The sequence below is a fragment of the Vulpes lagopus genome, chromosome 5 (genome assembly GCF_018345385.1).
Source record: "Vulpes lagopus strain Blue_001 chromosome 5, ASM1834538v1, whole genome shotgun sequence".
In the NCBI taxonomy this organism is placed as follows: Eukaryota; Metazoa; Chordata; class Mammalia; order Carnivora; family Canidae; genus Vulpes; species Vulpes lagopus.
Window position 1 is genome coordinate 127,157,886 of NC_054828.1, and position 23,754 is coordinate 127,181,639.

At 49.6% G+C, this 23,754-nt stretch overlaps 2 protein-coding genes across 10 annotated transcripts in view; one reads left to right on the forward strand and one right to left on the reverse strand.

Annotated features, from left to right (window-relative positions):
• ADAM17 (ADAM metallopeptidase domain 17) overlaps nucleotides 1-12,605 on the forward strand; it is a 48,976-nt gene extending 36,371 nt beyond the window's left edge. For all 5 annotated transcript variants that reach the window (XM_041755637.1, XM_041755638.1, XM_041755635.1 and 2 more), the window contains 8 exons: nucleotides 257-456; nucleotides 1,298-1,401; nucleotides 5,148-5,282; nucleotides 6,827-6,957; nucleotides 7,750-7,828; nucleotides 8,582-8,670; nucleotides 10,410-10,460; nucleotides 10,904-12,605. In XM_041755637.1, coding sequence (XP_041611571.1) covers nucleotides 257-456; nucleotides 1,298-1,401; nucleotides 5,148-5,282; nucleotides 6,827-6,957; nucleotides 7,750-7,828; nucleotides 8,582-8,670; nucleotides 10,410-10,460; nucleotides 10,904-11,254 — 1,140 coding nt within the window. In that variant the 3' untranslated portion in view covers nucleotides 11,255-12,605. The remainder of the gene's footprint in view (nucleotides 1-256; nucleotides 457-1,297; nucleotides 1,402-5,147; nucleotides 5,283-6,826; nucleotides 6,958-7,749; nucleotides 7,829-8,581; nucleotides 8,671-10,409; nucleotides 10,461-10,903) is intronic.
• Nucleotides 12,606-12,717: 112 nt separating this feature from the next.
• IAH1 (isoamyl acetate hydrolyzing esterase 1 (putative)) lies at nucleotides 12,718-23,127 on the reverse strand. Of its 5 annotated transcripts, none has more exons than XM_041755641.1 (6): nucleotides 22,998-23,108; nucleotides 22,155-22,207; nucleotides 17,073-17,221; nucleotides 15,060-15,221; nucleotides 14,030-14,151; nucleotides 12,718-13,033 (listed from the first exon to the last, which is right to left on the reverse strand). In XM_041755641.1, the coding sequence occupies exons 1-6, from the start codon at nucleotides 23,076-23,078 to the stop codon at nucleotides 12,851-12,853; spliced, it is 750 nt and encodes a 249-aa protein (XP_041611575.1). In that variant the 5' UTR covers nucleotides 23,079-23,108; the 3' UTR covers nucleotides 12,718-12,850. The 5 variants fall into 5 exon arrangements, with proteins under 5 accessions (XP_041611575.1, XP_041611579.1, XP_041611576.1 ...); XM_041755645.1 differs by having other exon boundaries at nucleotides 17,073-17,189; nucleotides 22,998-23,082; XM_041755642.1 differs by lacking the exon at nucleotides 22,155-22,207 and having other exon boundaries at nucleotides 17,073-17,189; nucleotides 22,998-23,127.
• Between the last annotated feature and the right edge of the window lie 627 nt (nucleotides 23,128-23,754).

Below are 23,754 nucleotides of genomic sequence, written 5' to 3' on the forward strand. Positions count from 1 at the left end.
GTATAGCTTGCCTGTGGAGAATTTTAGGCTCTTAACCAAATTTACACCAGTTTTTGAGTACCCTCCTGAGGGAGATAACTTGATTCTGTATAGTTGGCATTTTGAGGTGACAGTGATGGAATTTGACATTCCTTCACAGTAGCTCAGATTGTGGCTGTTACAATAAGAGTTTGTCTCTAGGCAAGAAACATAAACACTCCATGGGAATGAATTTTTATTGTTACTTGGTTCCTTTGTGGCCTTTTTTTCTTTTAAGATGTTTTCAAACTGCAGTAAACAGTCCATCTATAAGACCATCGAAAGTAAGTCCCAGGAGTGTTTTCAAGAGCGAAGCAACAAAGTGTGTGGGAACTCCAGGGTGGATGAAGGAGAGGAGTGCGATCCTGGCATCATGTACCTGAACAATGACACGTGCTGTAGCAGCGACTGTATGCTGAGGGCAGGTGTGCAGTGCAGGTGAGTGCCTGAGCATCAGGTGAAGGGTGTGTGCACATGTGCGAGTGCAGGTTTATCTCTTTTTGTCCTTTACAGCAAGAAAAATGCTTTCTGGAACACAGTGTGACTTTATGTTACAAAGTCTTTCATCTTATATACTTTTTGATTCAGGATCCCACAGCTCAGAGAGTCTTTTCTAAGGAAACACAGAGGTGATTTAATGATGATGTTGCTGGCTGCATTCTATTGTAACAAGATATTAGACACACTCAGATGACAGTCCTGAGATCTAAATTATTGTGTTTCTGTGCAAAAAAATAGTGTTGGAGAATACTATTTAGTGGCATAACTAAATGCCGACGAAGTAGTACAAATTAGGAGGTTCCTGTGTTTCCATTTTTCTGACCAGTGCGTGGCTCAGCATAGAAGGGAAAAGTTGGGTTTATGATGGGTAGCAGGTCTGACCATGTAGCGTGCTCGTCATAAATATGATGGGGACCAGGACTCTGGCTGCCTGGTTTCCTCACTGTTGACGGCCTTGCAGCCCTTGTCTTCCACCCCCCATCCCTTAAAAAAAAAATTACTGTATTAAGTTAATGAAAACCAAGGACATAAAGATGTTTTAAGGATGAGTCCCCCCCTTGGACCTTGGATCTCTGTGTACTTACTCTCTGCATCACGGCTGCCGCAGTAGGAAGGACAGAGCATCTGTAGGTGGGCTGGCGCCCAGGAAGGCTGAGTGTGCAGGACAGGTGGCCAGGAGGCCTTCTCTGCCATCCTCAGGGCCCTGTGATATGACTGTAGTGTTTGCTGTGGAGCTGACATTTAACTCAAACCATTCTTGTCTGCTTTACCTTTGCAGTGACAGGAACAGTCCTTGCTGTAAAAACTGTCAATTCGAGACCGCCCAGAAGAAGTGCCAAGAGGCTATTAATGCTACTTGCAAAGGCGTGTCTTATTGCACAGGTGAGTGCCCCTGGTGCTGCTTCTCTTGGGCTACTTTGCTCAGGTGAGTATGTGTGTGTTGGAGACAACACTGTATTTTGTTCACATGAAAATCACCTTCATAATCATACTCCTTAGATTGAGATACACCTACCATTGGTGCCAGGCCCATTCTACTTGCTTGCGCATTTCTTGCTTTTCGTCCACTTAGTTCTTATAGGCAGCACTATAATGTGTTTAATATTTGCCTGGGAATGTGTATTTCCTTGAAAGATAATATAGTGTTATTTTATGTATGTATGTTTTTTTATTTTATTTTTTTAGATTTTATTTATTTATTAGAGAGAGAGAGAGAGAGAGAGAGAGAGAAAGGGAGATACAGGCAGAGGGAGAAGCAAGCTCCATGCAGGGAGCCTGACGTGGGACTTGATCCTGGGTCTCTAGGATCGCGCCCTAGGCTGAAGGTGGCTCTAAACCGCAGAGCCACCTGGGCTGCCCATATATATGTGTTTTTAACATGCTAGGATAATACTCTACTTTGGATCTCTTTTTAAACTCAATGCAGTATTTTTATGAATTCTCCCTATTGTGCCACCTTTGTCTGTATCCATGTCTGTACATAGTTCGTTGTTTGGGGTACCTGCTGAGTTTACTTGTGTAATTTACTGCCTTTTACTATCTGTTCACTGAGTGTTGGCTTGGATTGCCTACATCTTCTGGCTACTGCAGGTAGGACTAGGACAGTCCATCTCCCATGCCTCTGTCAGGTGTTATAAGAGTTTCCTGGGTGCATGTGGAGGAGTAGAATTGCTGGTCTTAATTGTTTTGCCAATCTGAAGAGTGTAAAGGTATCTCCTTTACAAATCTCCTTTTTGAACATCTCCTTATATATGTTAGCCATTCAGATTTTTCCTTTTGTGAAGAGGCAGTTCATATGTTTGGTCCTTTATGTATGTATGTATGTATGTGTTTATTTATATTTTATTTATTTAATTTAATTTTATATTTTATTTAATTATTATTATTATTATTATTATTATTATTACTATTATTATTATTTTAAAGTGGTCTCCATGCCCAACATGGGGCTTGAATTCACGACTCTGAGATGAAGAGCTGCATGCTCTGGGGTGCCTGAGTGGTCTAACTCTTAGTTTGGTTCAGGTCGTGATCTCAGGGTTGTGGGATCAAGCCCCACCTTGGGCTCAGCAGGGAGTCTGAGATTATCTCCCTCTCTCTCTGCTGCTACCCCCCGATCGTGCATGTGTGCTTTCTCTCTCTCTCTCTCTTTTCTGTCAAATAAATAAATCTTAAAAAAAAAAAGTCGCATGCTCTAATGACTGAGTCAGCTGGGTGCCGCCATTTGGTCCATTTTTAAAAATTGGGTTTCATGTCTTTTTGCTGTTGCTGAGTTGGAGGAATTCTTGTATGATATTTGATTTGTTTATTTAATTAATTTTTTAAAAAGATTTTTAGTTTATTTATTCATGAGAGACACAGAGAGAGGCAGAGACACAGGTAGAGGGAGAAGCAGGCTCCCTGTGGGGAGCCCGATGTGGGACTTGATCCCAGGACCCTGGGATCATGACCTGAGCCAAAGGCAGATGCTCAACCAGTGAGCCACACGGGCATCCCTACTCTGGCTTTTAAATGTGCATTTTACAAGATACTGCTCATGCCTCTTACATTCTGAGATATATCAGCAGCATGACCGCAGTTTGCAACGTGTCAGGAGCCGGAATGTCTCAATCAGGTTTTCACACAAACATTTTCTAGCTGTGCTCAATGTTTCAGGCTTTATTACAATAATAAAGCAGAATCAGAAAAATGTTCTTTTTTAAATAAGCATTAGCAGTTTGAAAGAATTTATTCGTTCTTGCGAATAGCGTTTTCTTCCCTTGATATTTTTATATGAAGTAACAGCTAGCAGAATCTAAAACTCATTGTAAGGACTCGGCGTTCATGATGAAGAGCATAAGCACCACCTGGGATCTCATTTGAAGTGAACATTATTGGTCCCCCTACCCTGGGTGGGGCCTGGGACACCAACAGCTCTGAGGACAGGCCCAGTGATTGTGCCACTCGTTTGTTCTACTGGCTGTGTCTGATGCTGTGATACTAGTCTTTTGAGAACTGGTGTTCAGCAGATAGCCATGGGGCATTTTGTATGTGTCTGCGCAGGGCAGCAGCACACCAAAAATGCGGTGGCAGTGCAGTCTCCCCCTTCACTGGCTTGCTGCCTTTTCCCCACACCCCGCTTCCAGCAACAGCAAGTGTGTTATGTGCCCGTCCTGTTGCCACTGAATGCCCAGTGCTGTGAAGGGTTTTGTAAGATCAGAGGCAGATGTGCAGCACCTGTGTTAGTGTGTGGTGTATACAGGGTACTTCGTGAAGGGCTGCTTTTGTGTGAGGCAGGGCAGATGCCTTAAATTCGGTGTCACTGCTCCACTGACTGAAGTCTGAGTTCTTTCGGACTCCGTGGACCGGTCCTATTTGTCAGGTGAAAGGTCAGACCTCCAGCTCTGGTCACCATCCGCTATTCTCATGCAATAGTTCTCTGTGATTATGTTTAACTGTGCCTGCTGCTCATGTTCCAGAATGAGCCCCTCATTCCATCCTCTCACTTCAAGTTAACATCCTTCCTTCTGTGGCTTTTGTTTTGGCTGGAAGAATCACTGATTCACTGAAGTATTTGCAGCGTATTTATGGCGTGTGATAGGGATTGGATAAAAGTTGATTAATAGGTTTGATCTTTGCTCTTGTGGAGCTCACCAGTCTGTGACAGGGGAACCAAAAACACATCATTACTCAGATGTAAATGGAGGGGCGCCTGGGTGGCTCAGTCGGGTTGAGTGCCTGACTCTTGATCTCAGCTCAGGTCTTGATTGCAGGGTTATGAGTTTGAACCCAGCTCTGGGTTCCCCACTGCGCATGGAGCTTTCTTAAAAAAAAAAAAAAAAAAAAAGGTGGGCAGCCCCGGTGGCTCAGCAGTTTGGCGCCTCTTTCAGCCCAGGGTGTGATCCTGAAGACCCGGGATCGAGTCCCATGTCAGGCTCCCTGCATGAGCCTGCTTCTCCCTGTGCCTGTGTCTCTGTCCCTCTCTCTCTGTCTCTCATGAATAAATAAATAAAATCTTTAAAAAAAAAAAAAAGATGTAAATTGCAAAATGTGTGCTTGAAGGAGAGAACTGTAGCTATAGCAATGGAGCACAATGGGGTGAAAGGGCCTCTAGAGGCCTGGGTGGGGGCCTGAGGGGGTCTGGGGGAGACTATTGAGCCAGATTTAAAGGATGAGAAAAAGCCAACCACCCTGCATGGTGGAAACGAGAGCGTTCCAGGTAGACCGAAGAGAGTATGTTATGGATCTGAGGGCAGAGCCCTTAGGTGAAGAAATTGGAGGCCGGCTGAGGTGAGGGCTTGGAAGTGGCCACTGGGGAGGCCGCAGGGGCCCGGTTGGCTGCTGCCCTGAGCCTTCCTGCAGAGCTTGGATTTCAGTCCAAGTAATGGCTGTAATGTTTGTTGTGTAGTGTGTATGTATTACATATGTATATATTCTGTTATATGGAGTTATGTTTCACAATAAAAAGGTAGAAGCAAAATGTTAAATAGTCGCTGAGGGGTTGTTTGGGAGCACAGGGACCCACACTGCCCCGAGCTGGGTACCTGGCCTGGCCCGTGCAGTGCTGACTGTGGGAATCAGAGGCCTGCCCTGTAGGACTGGTGGCCGTGTGACTCGTTGTGACCTGTGTGCTTCTTGTGTGCTTCCAGGTAACAGCAGTGAGTGCCCGCCTCCTGGAAATGCTGCAGATGACACCGTGTGCTTGGATCTCGGCAAGTGTAAAGATGGGAAGTGCATTCCTTTCTGTGAGAGGGAGCAGCACCTGGAGTCCTGTGCATGTAATGGTGAGCACATGTCCGTGCTGCGTCCGTGCAGCCGGAGGGAAGATGATCTTTGTTCACAGTCTCCTCCCTTTGAGGGCCCAGCAGGGGCCCCTGCTGGCTGGACAGTGGCAAGAACCCAGGCAGGGGAAGCGTGGTCTGTGAGAACTCTGTGGATTCAGATCCTGGCTTGTCTGTGAAATGTCGTGGTGGTCTTCCTTCTTGCTGCATTTTCAGACCATGTGGCAGCATTAGGGGCGGGATAGGAGGGGATCTTGTTGCTGTGAGTGGGTCGATGGGGGTCTGTCCTCACCACCCCGCCTACCCCCCTCCCCCCCCCACGTCTTAGACACCATGAGTGCAGCAGGAGCTGTCTGCAGCCTCCTGGCAGTGAGCTCTGACGCTCCCTCAGGACGTCAGCCAGAGAGCAGATTCCAGGATCTGACCCTGTGTGTCAGGGTATCTGCTGTTGTCACCAGGGCTGAGCCTGCTGCCCTCTGCTTCCTGCCAGATGTCTGGGGCAGGGGCCTTGCTTAGTGATGGTTGGTGACAACATGCTGGCCTCTCAGACACTTGTCCTTAGGTTTCCTCCTTCTGTTTTTGGAACTCCTGGGTCTGAGAAGGGGCCGCAGGGACTGATTGGCCTCCAAGCTTCCCACCCCACCTCACCTCAGGAGAGTTCTTTTGCTTTCAAAACAACCCAGAAGTCCAGAACCACTAGGTTGGGGACTCACCGTGTGTACAGTGGGGTACACCGGGGGGAACAAGTAAACATGGAAGGAAACACAGTAGGTTCCAAATAAGCAGTTTCCCGAGTGAGTGGCAGGAGGCTTGGGATGCCCTGGAGAGACATGTGCAAATGCTCAGGAAATACTGGATCAATGAGTGAATGATTAAAAGGTTTTTCTTTTCCCACAAAAATGGTTTTGCTTGTTTTGTGTTGTAGTTGATTTCAGTTTCTCCCAAGTAGGTGTAAATCTGGACTTCCTCTGGGTCGCGTGCTGTCCCGAGTTACTGTTTGGGCATTTCTGCTGGTGGTCCGTGTGCCTGAGGGTTATGTGGTGCCTGGTTGTGTCCATGACCCCGTGCGGTGGGTGGTTGGCCGTTGGCCGTTGGCCGTGTGGCTGCCGTGCTCACGTCACACGGTGGCGCCCTCAGATCTGCCCCGGGCTGTTCTGTCGCAGGCCACGTTGGCTCTCCTTGGAGCCTTGCTTCCCCAAGGGTGTGTTTGAAATAGAAGCCAAGGGTTGAAATCAGTGTAAGAAGAAAGGATGAAGGGAAACATTTAGTATCATAAGTAGAATAATTTGGCTTTTAATCTGTTAAAGGAAACTCTTTGGTGTAAATTGGTTTTACCTTGTGGCCTGAGGACCCAGGAGCATGAACTCAGAAGTTAGTCTTGGGGTGAATGAGGAATAGTTTGCTATTGAAATGAAAAACAAACGCGCATTTCCGCATTTCCTTCCCAGTTGGGAGCTTGGGAGCGGGGTGGGAGGAGAGAGGGAAGGAGGAGCGCCATGTGTGGAGCAGAACTCCAGCCTTCCACGCCGGTCCTGGTTCTGTTTCAGAGACGGACAACTCCTGCAAGGTGTGCTGCCGGGACCCCTCGGGCCGGTGTGTGCCCTACGTGGATGCTGAACAAAAGAACTTATTCCTGAGGAAAGGAAAGCCCTGTACGGTGGGCTTTTGTGACATGAATGTGAGTATCTACTTAGGTACAGCTCTTTCCGTAACAGCCAGATGGGCAGGTTTTGTATCGTAAAGACTTGATTTTGCTGTTGGCAGGAGTGTTGCCAGGCCTCCTTAACCCACTGTTTGCTCGCGTGTGCCTGGCTGTCTGGGTGAGGGTGTGGGTGTGACCCCGGAGGGCTGGGACACTGGAGCACTCCCTCCAGAGCACGGGACCCTAAGTCCCAGGACTTGGTGGGACCATGGGGGCCCTTGGTGATAAAGTTGCATTTTAGGCAGTCAGCATTAATTACTTGGTTTCCTAGACTAATTGTAAAATTGATTAAGATGGCAAAATTGCAGGTTTCGATTTTGAAATCAGTGCTGATATAGCAAAGACCTAGAGGTGGCTCGACACACCTTCGCCAGACCCTCTTGTTCTCTACTGAAACACATTTTGTTCCTGCAGAATCATGGAGGAGGTTTTAAAGGGGTTCGGCGGGCTTGTCTGGCTGTGGTTAGGCGGCTCCTGTTCCCGTTGTGTGTGTGATCAGTAGACCCCTTGCTAGAGTGCCCCGTCTTAAACAAAACTGGTTTTCTCAAGTTTCATTTCCTGGTGATTCTAAATTTACTTATAAAAATGGACTAATTGTGTAGGTGGCAATGACAAGCGTATCCTGCTTTCTTAGGTCCTGCGTCAAAAAATGGGTCCCCTGCATGTTTGGTTTAGTGTAGCTTTTCTCGTGTCCATTATTTTTATGCAGCCGTGTTGCTTCTAAATGCAGCGCTTGTAGGGGCAATACCATATGTTTTCTGTTCATAGGGCAAATGTGAGAAACGAGTACAGGATGTCATCGAGCGATTCTGGGATTTCATTGACCAGCTGAGCATCAATACTTTTGGTAGGTGATTTCCCCGGGTGGCTGATTGCTTAGACCTGAGCCGATTTCAGTGATGACATGAGAAAAGTGCTTTCAGATTAATATGCTCTAATACTGCAACAGCAGATGGAAATATTCACAGCTTTTGTGGAAACAACTTTGTCAGTGAAGATAAAATGGATTCCCAGCTCTCCCCCTGTGTGGTGTGGATGCACAGATTTTCAGACAAGGAAAGTCAATCCTTTGTCAAAATATTGGCTTCTTTCTTTAAAAAATGAACACCTGACACCATAAGCGTGGCTCAGTCCCATAAGTTGTAAACCTGACTCCTGTATGATGTAAGCGTCATTTATTTAAAAGTGGGCCTCAGATTTCGCAGAAACAACGATGTCTTTCTGTCTTGCGGGGTTTATAATTTAAAGTCCCAAAAATAATGCCCCAATAGCAACAACTTTGTCATGTTTTGAGTAGTAGCTTCCTATGTGGCCGGTCCCTGACCCCACCCCTCCAGGGACCGTGTTGAGCATTGTGACGTGATGTGTTCTTGTCAATAAGTAGGTCAGGTCTCTGTGTGGAATGGCACCCGTGGGCTGGGGTGTGGGCTGAGGGGCGGTGGTCCAATGTGGCGTGGGTGACACGGTGCTAGGTGCTGCGTCAGTAGCGTCGCCTGGCCAGCAGTGTGGCATCTGACACCATGATAGTATACCAAGAGCATTTAATTTTGAGTCTCTAAAGTACTTGATCAAAATATTTGCTGTTTGGAATTGTTCACAGGGAAGTTTTTAGCAGACAACATCGTAGGTTCTGTCCTGGTTTTCTCCTTGATATTCTGGATCCCCTTCAGCATTCTTGTCCATTGTGTGGTAAGTCACCAACTTGTAGGTAATGAGACATTTTATTAGCATTTTGGGCAATTCTGGGTGCCTGGGTGGTTCAGTCTGTTAAGCATTTGCCTTCAGCTCAGGTCATGATTCATGATCTCAGGGTCCTGGGTTTGGGTCTTGCATAGGGCTCCCTGCTCTGCAGGAAGCATGCTTTTCCCCCTGAACACCGCCCTCCCCCCATGAATAAATATGTAAAGTCTTAAAAAATTTTTTTCCCAACCTTACTACTTTTGAAAAAGATAAAATTTGTTCTTAGCAAGACCTGACCTGATGTTTCCAATGACATTTTGCGGGGGTTATTCCCTAGGAAAGCTTATTTTGTGAAAAGTTTAGCTTTTTTTTTTTTTTTTGCTAATTGTTTTTTAAAAGAAATTATGCTTTTTGTATGTGGATATTTGTTCTCATATATAATTTGAGGAATGTTCTACTTCTGAGCCTAGGAGACTGCTTCACTGGATGTCTAGGACCTCTGTCTGAATGAAGCTTTGAAATGACCATTTTAGGCTTTGTTATGATGGAACAAATAATCAAAGCTCAGCATTTCAAAGACGGCACCCCCACCTTATAGATTCCTGACCTTGTCATATGAGGTGCTCAGATCCTCCAGTCTGATAAGAGGGAGCAATCTTTATTATTCTCCTTCAAGATAAATAACAGCTAACAGGGTGAATAGGGCTTTCCCTAACGAACTCCATGTGATAGATAAACTTGGGGACTTTAAAAAAACTCTTCTTGCTTCTGTGGAAAAATGGGGATTTGTCTGCTGTAGGGATGAGAAATGGGACCCAGGCTTCCAGACTTGTGCTTAGGCAATGTCCCCTCAGGGTAGCACTTGGAAGATTCCAGCACAGCTATCTCTGGAGTCGGTCTTGCCCGGGCCCTCTCACCGAGCAGCTGTTCCTCAGGGTGGTGAGCGCGGTGGGTGCGAGGAGGGCAATTTGGGGGGCAGCCCTGCTAAGGCAAAGCTGTGTTAGGGTGACACAGTCAAAGCTCTGACAGGTGGCTGACTGTGCCACCTGTTACTGTTTTTACCTGTGAGACTGACCTACTTTGTTTGCGTTGAAAGTTACCATTGTGGACTGAGGCCTGACCCTTGGTTTTTGAGCAGAGCCGCTAGAGAGGAGGGAGGGTGGCGCCTCGTTGCTGACCACAGACTGTGTTATGGCATCTGGACTGGAAGCCAGGCCTCGGTTCTCAGACTCACCTGCTGCCTTGTCCATTGTTGTGTTCTCCTCGGGCAGGGGCCGGGGCAGCGGGTGGAACCACGTGTCCAGCCTTCTGCGGAAGTATGGTGTAGGGCCTTCAGGCTCAGTTCCTCTGGGAATTTGCGCCACAGGAACTCTGGAAACAGCTGAGTGTAGCGGCCATGGTGGGCTGGGGCATTTTGAGGCCAGGGCCAGGTGAGACTGCACACAGCGTCCCTATTCCCGGCAGCTGCCCTCGTGGTCTGACCCGAGCACACAGGGAGATGCCTTTGGGGAAGTCTCTCAGAAGAATTGCACTTCAGCATTTCTTGACTAGTTCCTTGTTGACTCCAAAACACTTGTGCGCTGGTGGGAGGACTCTGAAAGTCTGTGCAGGAAATTGTCCCCTACTGGAGCTGCTAACACGTGCCACACTCCTGTTCTGAGGTGGTTCCTCACTCAGGAGGAGCCTAAAGGGAAAGAGTGTGTAACTGAATTGTCAGAATGACCTTTTCCCGCTCCTTTTCCTTCTAGGATAAGAAGCTGGATAAGCAGTATGAGTCTCTGTCTCTCTTCCACCCCAGCGTAAGTACTGGGGAAATGGTCACTGCCAGGCAGGCGCTCAGAGCCCCTGCTAGAGCTGGGGCCACCCCAGCAAGGGCCCACCCTCTCTGCGGTAGTAGGTCCTTCCTGGCAGGAAGGATCCATGTGGGAACTCTGACGAGTTGTGTGGATGGATTTAAACTCAAGGGTGGGTCGGCCCGTCCGCCTGCCCCCAGCCCCAAGATAGCTGGTCTGCATTGACCTACGTTAATGTTCTGAGAACTTTTCCTGTTTTCTGGGATCCTTACTTGATAGGATTGGGTCTTCAGGTGGCAAATTGTCAGGACCTGTGGGGTGTATGGGGGCCCTCACCTCATGCTTTCCTTAGTGTGGGGGCGGTCATGGGGCCCGGAGCGGACCGCCTTTTGGCGGAGGAAGGTTGGAGCTGCAAGACCTGGACCGCCTTTGGCTCTGTGTCTTTGCAGAACGTGGAGATGCTGAGCAGCATGGACTCGGCCTCGGTCCGGATCATCAAGCCCTTTCCCGCGCCCCAGACACCCGGCCGCCCACAGCCCCTGCAGGCCGCCCCGGTCCCGCCGCCGATGCCTGTGGCGCCCAAACTGGAGCACCAGCGCATGGACACGATCCAGGAGGACCCCAGCACAGACTCGCACGTGGACGAGGACGGCTTTGAGAAGGACCCCTTCCCCAACAGCAGCACAGCCGCCAAGTCCTTTGAGGACCTCACGGGCCGTCCGGTCACAAGAAGCGAGAAGGCCGCGTCCTTCAAGCTGCAGCGTCAGAACCGCGTGGGCAGCAAGGAGACGGAGTGCTAGGCTGCAGCCCCCGAGCTCGGGCTTCGGTGCGCAGGGTTTTTGAACCGTGGACTCGAAACCCCTGCGTCTATTTTGTGAAGATTTGGGAGAAATAAGGGACTTCCCAGCAAATGCTGGTCATGTGTTTGGACTCCTTTACACACAAATTACTCCTTGTCCTTTGGAAGAGGTAAGGTGAATCTAGCTTATTTTGAGGCTTTCAGGTTTCATTTTTTTGTTTTGTTTCTAAAATATCTTTCAACCTGTGGTGCAAAAGCAGAAAATACAGCTGGATTAGGTCTTGAATATTTACATTTTTGTAAATTAACCTTTTTATCGAGAACAGCACTGATTAAGGAGATCAGTTGGTTTTTTTTTTTTTTTTTTTATATACACTGTAATGATCCGCTGACTATTGGGAGGCATTAGGCAGTTACTTGTGAGGACAACTGGAACACAGATTTTATTTTTTGCCTTCAGGTAAAGACAAAGGAGATAAACAGAGTTAATATGTTCTAGAATGTGGGTTCTGTTTTTAGGCATTACCCAGAGCTTTCAGTAGCAGGGAGAATAACCCAGATTATTCCTAAACTTAAATGTGTTAACTTTTTTTTTTTTTTTCTTCAAATTCTAAGGTTAGCACTTCTAGGATTAAAACACAATCTAGCTTACAGATAGCCAAACTGAATTTACAGGATCTTGCCAAGTGTTCAGGGCTCGTCTGCTGGGCAGTTTGTTTTCTGTCTGGTACTCTCGCCGTGCTCTTGAAATGCTCCCTGTTCACAAAGCCTAAGCTGCTTCAGCGTGAGAGCATGGTTGCCTCCTTGCAGACACTAGTGGCTAAGAGGCTGCGTGAGCGAGTTCTCCCCAAAGCACGGCTGGTTTTGAAAGGCCGACGCGCTGTGCTGCGCAGGGAGGAAACGCAGCCTCTCCCTACACGGCTGGTTCCGAAAATCCCTTTGTAGTGACCCACAGGTGGACAGGTGTGTCGCTTCTTGCTTTAGGGCTTTAGGACTGTGTGCGTTTACTTTGTGAAGGATAAAAATTTATAGTTAAAAGCTCCTCCCACCCCAAGTAGTGAAATGTGCTCACAGCCAAAACATTGAGATAATTTGTAAACTTTGAGGGCAATTAACTGAACCTGTGACAGATCAAATCTTTTCTTCTAAGGACGTTTATTATGCAGATGCCTGTTACACTAATACTTGAACTTATTATGCCTTGTGGTGTTTGCTGTCTTAACTAGTCGATGATAGAGTAACACTTCTGGAATCTGATAGGTGAGTGGGTGTATGTGAGAGTGAACGGTTCCCAGCTCCATGTAAGAAAATCAGTCTTTTTTTTTTTATAAAATTATGACTTTTTAAACAAATACGTCTTTACCTTGTTTCCATTTATAGAGTTAACAAGCCGCCCAGGGTTTGCACTGATGACACCTGCACCTAGTCAGATATCACCAGAACACAACAATCTGAGAGCTTCTCTAAAAATTCTAATGCTTTTATTAATCTTGGTGGGGGAGGTTCAGTGTTTTTTATTCCAAGGTCATGAGCAAAGGTCTGATCACTTATCTTTGTCACTTCCGGCAAGTTAATGGCCACACTTGGTTTTCTGTGGTTAATGGTCCCCGTCTCCCAGAAGACTTAGTTCTGGTTTGGCTTCTGCTACGTCTCGCCAGTAAGGGAGCAGCAAAGGCAAGGAGGAGACTTTCTTCTCTATCAGAGGCCACAGGTGGGAGAACAAGAACTCATTTCCCTTTGGTGACAAGTGCAGTCCATCTGACAGATAGGACGAGAAGTCCTGCAAGGGAGGAGAGAAGTTAGCGCGCGCTACCAGCCGCGCAGCTCCCCCTGCTGCCCGGACGGACTGAGCTTCGTGAACCGCCTACCACTGTTCAGGGCCGGCCTGAGCCACCTTCCAGCTCATCAGTTGGAAGAGGAGGCTGAACGAGTGAACACGGTGCACTGATGTCAACAAAAGCCCTGTCTGCTGGGCCCGGGGTGTCCCACTGCTGGACACCCCCCGTCTGGGTATGAGGCAGACGGAGCTTGTCCTGTCCGGTCCTAAGCTGTAGCTGCTGGGTGCCCCGCGTCTACCCTTAGAGCTGCGGGGAGCAGCCAGCGGGCCAGCTCGTTCACAACTCTCCCAGACCAGGGGTCCCCAGGCCTCGGGGCTCCTCTCTGCCCCACTCCCTGCTCTAGAACCTTCAAGGGTTCTTTGTAAGAGCCCCTCACACAGTAGTGTTCAGTTCTCAAACCTCTTAGATGGACGCCAACCCAGACGAAGCCAGGACACTGGATGCTGTCCTCTGCTGCTCCTGGCCTGGGAAACCACAGGAGGGCCAGGGCTGGGAGGGAGACTGAAGTGCAGGTGTTGGTTTTGTGGGGGGAATTGCCCAGCGCGGGGGCCGGCGGGGGCCCACCACAAGGTCCTGCTTAAATCCGTCATTTTGCCTTTCAATGCGTTTTAAACCAACTCTCCCCCATATTATAAAAGAACTTGGCCTGAATGTCCTTAATAGGAACCATTTTTTGGCTCCTTTTGCTCTGTGTGGACTCCTGACCATTTGAGGGGTCCCGGGGAAGGATGCCAGCTGCTGGGTGCAGCAGAGGAACCCGGCCAAGCAAGGGTGGGGGCTGCACGCCGTCCTGGAGCCTCTGGGGCTCCCCCCCACCTACCTCAGCTTCCTGGTTTAACTGGTGAAAGGGATAACGGTCTCACCTACTCAGAGCCACACATAGCAGGGTCACGTCTGTGTGATCCCACTTCCCCCGAGGACCGAGCCAGCCCCGGTACCTGTGTGTCCTTCTGCATCAGGGTCCACAGGTCAAGGACATCGATCCCACAGTCGTGGGCCACCTGGAGGCAGGCGCCTGCGTATTCACCAACAACCGAGTTCAGACGATTTAATTTGCAGCCTGTTGAGAGAGCGCAGGCAGGTCACAGCGGGCCCTTGTGCAGGCCTGGTGACCCGGAGGCTTCTCCATCCACAGGCACGTACCTCATCTACGTAAGTGAAACGAGTCTCACGGAACAGTGTCTACTGTGTCCCATTGTTTTTTCTATTCCATTAAAGAAACATAACTCGCTCGGTGTTGTGACCTACAATCTGGGAAGCACCGAGGAGCTCTAACTGGCACACCTCTGCCCACCTGGGCTGAGCACGAATGTTCCGGGACAGACCTGCCACCCTACAAGCCATCATGAGGGTCCCCCACTAAGCTCTGAGCCAGCGACAGGGCGACTCATCCACTTCCTGTGACGGTGGGCAGAGCCCCTTCCTCCCGGTCCGTCCTCTTGAGGGTAAACCTGTCTACTTACCTCCGTGGGGGAACTGTATTTACAGGACGGCCGCCCTCCCTAGCCCGGCAGGCAGGAACCGGGGACCAGGTCCTGGCTTAGCACCCCAGGTCCTGGCTTAGCACCTGGGTGGAGACCTGGTGTCGGCCAGCAGCCCGCTGCTGCAGAGCGGTGGCACAGGCAAGGCTGCGTGTGGACAGAGAAGGGCACAGCAGCGGCCGAGGCACTTCCTGCTGCTGGGAAGTTGGGAGGACAGCCTGGTGCATACCCAGGCAGGCTGCGGAGATGCTCGCTCAGCGTCCGCACGGCTCCTTCCAGGCCGGGGCCGCCTCAGCCACAGTGAGGATCCCTCACCCGGGCCACACCTGCAGGGGTCCACGTAACCCAAGCTCTGCTTTCTGGGCTTAATCTCCGTTGACACAAAACAGCCCAATAAGGACGTGTAGGCCTCAGACCCTAGGCGCACAGACGGGAGTCTCTCCAACGCTGGCGCTCTGGCTGCTGGGCACGCTGCCGACATGCTTACCTTGCAGGAGGCACTCCTGCTCCCACGCAGCCTCCCAAAGTGGGGGCGGCGTGATGAGGACGATCCTGTCCTCAGGGACGTCCACAGACTTCAGGTACTGCACCATGCTCTTTAGATTCGCCACGTACTCGTTCAGGGGGATGTGCTGCTTGGGATTCTCATCTGTCGGGGAGGAACACGGATACCCCAGGTGCACACTTGTTACAGGTGACAACAGGAAGGTCAGTACGCAGTCCAGGTCTGAGGCTCTGGAGGGTGCCTGGCAGCGGCGGCGACAGCGGCTTAACACCCAGGACTGCAGCGCTTGGCTGGCACAGAGGGAAGCTGCCAGGTTCAGGCTTAGCCTGCGCCCTGGGGGACACGCTCGGCCTTCCCGTGCTGTGACTTCCTCACCGGGGAGGACGAGAGCTGGGTCTGCCTGACGGGGTCGTGAAGATCCATTGGCACAGCGTGGGAAGCAGCCGGCCAACACAGGTCAGCCGTGGCCCCACGCCCATCATGGTGGCGGAGGCTTATTTCTAAATGGGCTCACGTGCAAGTGTACAAGAGCCGCTGCAGGCGTGTGGCAAACCACACGTGAACACAATCCCAGGAGGAGACTAAAACCACTCTGATCCCACCACCCAGAAAACCGCTGGCAGCACGTGGACATACTTCTGGTCTTTTCCATATGATACGTATACTTTAAAAAACAGACAAACTGGAATCATGCTGAAGATACATAACCACACTGGACTTTTTCATGTGACATTATATAGATTACAGGCGTTTCTGTGTCCACAGGTCCCCGAAACATGGCTAGTTGTCAGGGGACCAGCCTGACCACGCGGCGCCCTACCATTTGCTGTGACAGACGCCCTCACAGAAGCGTCTGCACCTCTGCGTGGCTGCTTTACTGAGTGTCGGGCTGCTTCCAGGCGAGGCAAGCCCTCCGCTGCAGCCCTCAACTATCCTTCCAGACGGCAGCTTTCCCCACTGGCTGGAAGAATGTGCCCATCTCACTTCACACTCAGTAGCTCTGAGCACGAGAGCTTAAGAAATAAGTTCCAATTTGAGTCTTTATGGTTTGACATATTTCATAAGCCTTATTTTTTCCTTTATGATTTCCTCCATTGCTTTTATGCTTGGAACCTGTTTCTCCTTGTCTTAATTCTGATAAAAATTCACCTTTGGGAGTTTCCTTACAGCTTTTGGTGTATGACATAAAGGGTCTCTGCTAACAGTCACGGTTCCTAGAATAGCTTTCTCAGCGACGGCGAGCACCCCTGGCTCTCCCTGCAGCCTCACCCGCGCCGTCCCCACCTGTGCCCAGGGCTTGCCGACTCTCCCCGTTACGCTGCGCCCGGGGCCCCCCTCGCAGGAGCAGGAGGGAGGGCAGGGCCCACGCTGGCCAGCCCTCCATCCTCAGGGGCGGCGCTTTCCAAAGACAGGGACACAGCCCCACTTCATGCCCGTTTTCCCAGCACCCGGAGAAGTCTGTGCCCGGGCTGGGGTGGCATCCTGAGCTGCTCCCCCACGGGTGGTTCACCCCCTGCAAGGTGGGCGCCCTGCTGCCAGCTACCCCAACTAATGAGAAAAACATTCAAAACTCAGCACAACACTAATGGACCCTAGAAAACATTTTAAGTGTTTGAGATCTTAGATCGGCCAATAACTCAGGTAGAAAATAAGTCGGGAATAAAACCTGCTGACATTAAAGCCAAAAGAAATACAAATAAACTCTGGGAACTCTATAAATTTGGTAAGACTATCTATTGGGCAAGAAGTACACGGTTGAAGAAAGTTTTAAGTTTGCTCTGACACAAAAACGGGCGCTTGGGGGCTCAGTCTAACCTAACCCGTGGTTTCTGCCCAGGTTGTGACCTCAGGGTCATGAAATCGAGCCCTGGCTATGGAGTCTGCTAGCGATTCGCTCCCCCCCGCCCCCCCGCCCTCCCACCCCTGCACACGTGCACTCGCTCACTCTCAAACCAAAGTTAAAAATGAAGTAGAAAAACCCAAGAATGCCTTTACCTTTCAGTGCACTGTCATTGGCACCGAAGAAAATTGTCACTGCTGCTGGGCAGTCCAGACTGTCCCCTTTCCTGATTAATCTCGGAAGGATGATTTTGGCCCATCTGGTATTGTAACCTGAAAATCCACGATTCAGAACATCACATTTTCTGAAATGGAGAATTTTTTAAAGATGAATTGTGGTCAAAGAATGGTTTCTAGTCCTCCCTGCAGTGAACCCTTGGTGTGTGCTCTCCAGGCCGTGGCACCTGCTGAGGTCAGGTGGCTCTGATGTGCTTTCACCTTTTTACAGTTTAAGTCACCTCTGCCCTCAACGTGAGGCTCAAACCCAGTCCCGAGATCGTGTCACAGGCTTTTTGGACTGAGCCAACCAGGTGCCCGAGGAGTTTCATTTGAGAAGAGCAGGCACAGAGTTGAACGTGCCGGCCTTAAATCTGTCCAAGACACAGGTCAAGCCCTTCCTTGACAGGAGTTCTGAGTAACTGAGCAAACGGGCTGTCATTTTGTCTGCAGACTCACGCATGGGCAGCGAGGTCCCGTGATGTGGAGTTTGCAGCAGACGGGTGCTATGTGAGCAAGTATCGTGGGCAGAAGTCACCAGCAGCTGGAGCTCGGGGGTAACGATGGTTTGGGTCTGTACATGGGAGTTTTGAGGCGTTTTTACAGACTAGTTTTTAAGAAGCATCTTAGGGTGTGCAGCAAACCCAAAAGGAGGAAACAGTTCCCACACACTCCTGCCCCCGAGAGCGGCACATTTGTTGTGACAAACCTACAGTGACATGTCATTATCAGTATTAGCCCATGGTTTTCAGTCCTTTTAGTTTTTTAAAAGATTTTGAGAGAACACTAGATGGGAGAGGGGCCGGAGGGCAGCGAGAAGCTGACTCCCTGCTGAGCAGGGAGCCCCATGTGGGGCTCAAGCTTGGGACTCCAGGATGAGGACCTGAGCTGAAGGCAGACGCTTCACTGACAGCCACCAGGCATGCCTGATTCAACAATTTTAGTAAATATATTGTTTTTCCTTCTTAAAAATATGTGGTTTGGGGGCACCCTCCCTCTCTCCCCCCTGCTTGTGCCCACACACACTCTTAAATAAAATCTTAAAAAAAAAAAAAAAACCTCTGTGGTTTGATTCCCAGTACCGTATGGTACAATGAACATGGATCTTGACTGGTTGCCTGGGTTTGTGTCCCTGCTCCTTTACTTAGTGGTCAGGCCCCCTGCTGTTTGTAGATGCTTAAAGTTGTCCATAATAAAATTAAGAAAACACCTCAGTACAATCTATGGTTAGCAAATTGACATGGTTCACTTTGGTATATCGTTCAAATTCCTACATAGGAGCAGAGAACCCAGGGCACCGACAACTGCAGGCTACCAGGCCAGTCAACAGATGCGGAGACAAGAGGAAGGGACTTGGTTTGACATTACTCAAAAAGCTCTCAAAATTTATAAATCTTGGGGACAATAAAATTTAGCCACTTTTTTTTTTTTTAAGACTTTATTTATTCAAGACAAACAGAGAGAGAAAGGCAGAGACACACAGGCAGAGGGAGAAGCAGGCTGCATGCAGGGAGCCCGACATGGGACTCGATCCTGGGTCTCTAGGATCATACCCTGGACTGAAGGCAGCGCCAAACTGCTGGCCATCGGGGCTGCCCATCCACATTTATTTCTAAGTGTGATGCTTGGGGTTTTTAATGCATAATGATTACAAAAAGCTGGCTAGCCACTTTAAAGACTCCCTTAATTTAAAATGGAAAACAAAAACAAAGACAAAAACAAAAAAAAAAAACCAAAAAAATAAAATGGAATACTGTGGGGTGCCTGGAGGGCTCTGTTGGTTAAGCATCTGACTCTTGACCTCAGCTCAGGTCTTGATCTCAGGGTCGTGGGTTCAAGCCCGCTTTGGGCTCCACACCCAGTGTAGAACCTACTTAAAACAATTTTTTTTGGACAAGAGGAGTTTGTTTCCTGTCCCTCCAATGTTTTACTCAGTGCAATGTTTTAAAAACCAGAAGGTGAGGTGGCTTCCTCCCTAAGGCCTTCATGATGTGGGAGGAGAGGGGAAAGGTCTGGAATCAGAGTGACCAGGGCCTGGATCTTGTTACCCTTGACTAGCAGATCAGGCTTTGGCCCTTAATTTCTCTGAGTTTCAGGCTCCCCAGCTATGAAAGCTGAACCTAATACCTTATCTGCTGGGCAGTGTGAAGATGAAAAGCAGCCATTACAGACTGAAAAAGAATCTCTATTATAAGGCTGTGAACCAGGAAAAAAGCGGGAGGGAGGGAGGCTCAGGGTTCAAACTGCTGAGGTTCCCTTCTGAAAGGGGAGGCGATCGGAGTTGCTCCAGAATGAACAGTATCATCAATGTGCCCACCTTACTCCACAGGCTACAGAAACTGGCAAATTAAGACTGGCTTTTAAATTCATGAATAACAAGTATTTAAGTTCAGATGAAAAGGGAACAGGTAAGAACAGAAAGATTCTTTGCCAAACGTCCAGCTTTCGGAGATTGCCTTCCAGAAACAATATAGATTATGCGGTTTTATAAACCGGGCAGAGGCTGATCTTTAAAAGCAAACAGCAGCTTTTAAAAACTGAAAAGGGTGAATTTATTCTAACTTCTTCAAACCAAGTATTTTTGGTCAAAGAAATACTGAGATAAGGCTAAAAAATAGAAAAGTCAGTGAATTTTAAAAGGCTTTATATAGATTTAAGAATTATTAAAATGGTTTTCTAATGCTAAAACTTAAAAGATGTCACTATAGGACAGCGTATTTTAGATTTATTCCTATGCACATATGCAGTGTACAGAAGGGCAGTTACATGAAGCCCTCCTAACTTTAAAATGTGGAAATTGGGTTACATTTGACACTGAGTTAGTCCACCTGAAACTAACACTGCATGTTAATTACACTTCAAAAAAAAAAAAAAAAGAAAAAGAAAAAGAAAAAACCACTGTGAATCAGTTCAGGGCTGTGCCTACAGCTGAGGCTGACATCAAAAATCCACCCCCGGGGGGCACCTGGGTGGCTCAGTGGGTTGAGCTTCCTTCCGACTCTGGGTTTCCACTGCGGTCCTGATCTGGGATTGTGAGATGGGCCCCAACCCCTCTCCACTCAGCAGGGTGCCTGCCTGGTCCTCTCCCCCCTCCCCCCCACTCGTACATTCTCTGAAATCAAGCTTTTAAAAGAAAATTCTCCCCAAGTGTTCACACAGCTAAAGATGAAAACATCCACCAAAGGGGCAGAAAGAACCCAGGTATGGCACTAAAAAAGGAGGGTGGAGTGGAATCCTCTGGAGTCTCCACCTCCCCTGCCAGTCGCGCCAACCACAGCTGGGTCCGCCCAGTGGAAGAGCAGAGGCTGTGGGGCTCCCTCTGCCAGGGGTCTGCTGCCCCAGCAAGGGATTTTAGTTCCTAATCCTCGGGCGAGGGTGCCCAGGGGAGGCGGGCACTTTAGGCCGGAGCCCTAAGGGGCAAGAGGTCACTGAGGTGAAGCCTCTGTGGGGTGGGCCAGCAGCCACTCCGCTACACGTTGGGTCTCAACAGGATGCCTGTTGGGAGTAGAGATGGGACCGCATAGACCACACGCTGTCTCCAACTCTGTCTTGTAACTTTTCTCAATTCTGAAAAATAAACTAGCTTCTAATTAAGCGGTCTTCTAGCAAGCATATTTGGAAACTGTCAATTCTCACCAGATTTTAGTACTAAAATGATTATTTATTAAACATTTGGTAAAAATTATGTGTGGGTAAATATCTGAAATGCCTGGTTTTCTGGGCCACTTGAATTATTTAGCTTTTCAGAAAAAGTAAACAGGCCAATTAAACAGTGGATTACTAAACATTAAAGCTACTATTCAAGGTACACTTGCAGGCGCCTTAGCAAGTTCACATAACATTTCCAGCCTCCCCCAAGAGGAGAGCAGGTGCCCTAATCATCTCCAGAGGCTCAGGACCACGGGCTCCAGAGCCGGGCCACCTGCCACTTCCTAGGTGTGTGACCTCCATCTTCTCAGCTCTAAACTGGGTCAGAGACTAACCCGCTCTGTATTACAGGGTAGTTGTGAAGACTAAATGAGCCAATACACATGATGCATTTCAGTTTCTGGCACCTGGTAAGCACTCAGTAGAACTTAGCCATTATAATCCTCCCATTTTACAGAGGGAAAACTGAATGATAGTTTCATGTTCTAGATTAAGTCCACCTAAATAGGGAAAAACATTTGGGAACAGAAAAAGCTGGAAGGTCAAGTTTTTCATTTCTAGGTTAGGGGATAAACATGGAGAAAGTGAAGATATTTAAAAACACATTTCACATTTGGAGATAACTGAAAATACATTTTCTTGGTGTATTAATTATACTGGTGAAGAAATTACCAAGTACTAATAAGATGGTAACACATCCAGCTTATTCCTTATAAAGGAGAAGACAAAACTCTTGATCAGTTTACTGATATTCCAAATACTTGTGTTTACTGTTTTTAATGTGGAAAACATTTCTAAATATTCTGTAACCTTTTGAATTGGGGCAGTTTCCAAAAATGATGCTAATTTTGGGTTATGAATATATATGGCTTTCTTTTGACTGAACTCCTTATGACTTGTTTAAATCATATCCACTGTTGGGGCGACTGGGTGGCTTGGTGGCTCTGTGGTTGAGCCCTTCAGCCCAGGGCGTGATCTTGGGGTCCCAGGGGCGAGTCCCATATCGGGCTCCCTGTGTGGAGCCTGTTTCTCCCTCGAATAAATAAAATCTTAAAAAAAAAAAAAAATCATATGCACTGTAATAACTGGAAAAGAACTGGTCTTCAGATGAATACCTGTATCTGTTTGGCTCCAAACCCGGTATCCTTCCTACAACTTTTAGGGTTTGATTTCACATCCTGCAGAACTTCTGCTGAACCCTGAGTGCCTGTCCTTCCTTCTGGCCCCCAACCCTGCAGACACTAACGAGCTCAGGCCGGCAAAGAAAGGAGGAGTATACTGTTTGGAAGCGCATCATGCGCTCTTCCTCCTCTGAGAGGCAGTTACGGTTTCCATCAACAAAGTCTGGAGCGTCCATCCAGAAACTATTCTCACCTGACCAGCTTGTCAGCCAGGGACGCTCCCCATCCACCCTGCTGGAAAGAAAACTGAGAAAGGAAAAAAAAAAAAAGTCCGTTACTACTCGGGGCGTTCCGGGTTCCCCTCCTGCTCCCGGACTTCCTGGCCCCTCAAGTGCTGCCCTCACACGTCATTTCAGGAATTAGCTGCGGCGCCCCCGCAGCAGCGCCCCGGGAAATCGGGGGTGGGGGGGGGGAGGCGTCTTCTTTCCTACCAGCTGGGCCCGTCACCCGCATCTTACTGAGAACTAACAGTCATTTCTACTTAGAAAAGCCGCTGAAATTCATACACACGAGACAACAATCAGCTGTATGCGCAGTCGGGAAGCGAGGCCCGCGCTGTACATTTCCAGGATTCGCAAGGAATAAGGAAGTGAACCACAGGACTCGGGGTGACGTTCTGAAACTATATATTCCTATAAATTTGGAAAGCCCTTCCTTACTGCCCAGACACAGAAAACTGAGGAAATCATGTTTGAAAAGACAAAAAAAATAAAATCCACCACGGGAACAGCTCTGAGAGGTACTTGGTCGCCCCGAGGTCGAACGTGTTCTCCCCTCACGCGGGCGGGCGGGCGGGCGGGCGGCAGCGGTCCCGGGGATTCCGCCGGCCACGTCCCTGCCCGCCCCTCGCCCGCCGCGCCCCCGCCGGGCCCGAGCAACAGGGACGCCCTCCCCGCCCGCGGCTCCGAAGCGGCCCGGACGTCGCGGTGCAGGGGCAGGGCGCAGGGAGGCCGCAGCCAGCGATCCGCCAGGCCCGCGGCCCCCGGGGGGCGCCGCCCAGAGGGGGACCCGGACGTGTGCGACCGAGCGGCGGTACCTGGGTGATGGAGTCTCCGAAGAGCAACACCCGCGGCCAGAGGAGGGACGAGCCGCCGCGCGCCGCCTCACACAGCGCCATGTTGCTTACCAGCGAGCGGCGGGGCCGGGCCGGATATCCGGGCGGGGCGGGGCGGGGGCGGGGCGCGCGGCCGGGGGGGCGGGGCGGCACCCGCAAGGTCCGTGGCCCTCCTGTCGCCCGTGGGGTGCCTGCCCGCCGCACCCCCGGGGCTCCTCGAGCTCGACTCTTTGGCGACCAACCGGCCACTTTTAACACCTGCCGTTGCCCCTTGGAAAGCTCCTTTTGTCCGTTTACAAAACGCGCTCTGCCGGTTGGTTCATCCCGGCTGTCGGGGGCGGGGCGCCCGGCAGCTCCCCCGACCCGAAGGGAGCGCACCCCCCACGCGGGGTCAGATGCTCCGCAAATGGCAAGAGTGTGGAGATCGGTCGGGGGTAGGTGCTTCCGAGGGACTCGTTCATCACACAACCCTCCTTAAGCGGACTCCACCATCTGTTTCGACCTCATAGAAAACCTTAGGACGTTTGCTAAAGACAGGAAGGCAATGGCTTCTCGGCCTTTTGGCTAAGATCAAGTGGAGACAGGAAGGCAGACTCTTCAAGGACGATGGGGTCTTGCAGTAGCGGAGAAATGAGGCAAGGCGGGGATCCAGAGCCAAGGAGCAGGGTGAGGGTGTTCGGATGTACAACTGCTAGAAGGCAGAGTGATTACTTGCTCAACCATCTCCACAGGCTTCTTG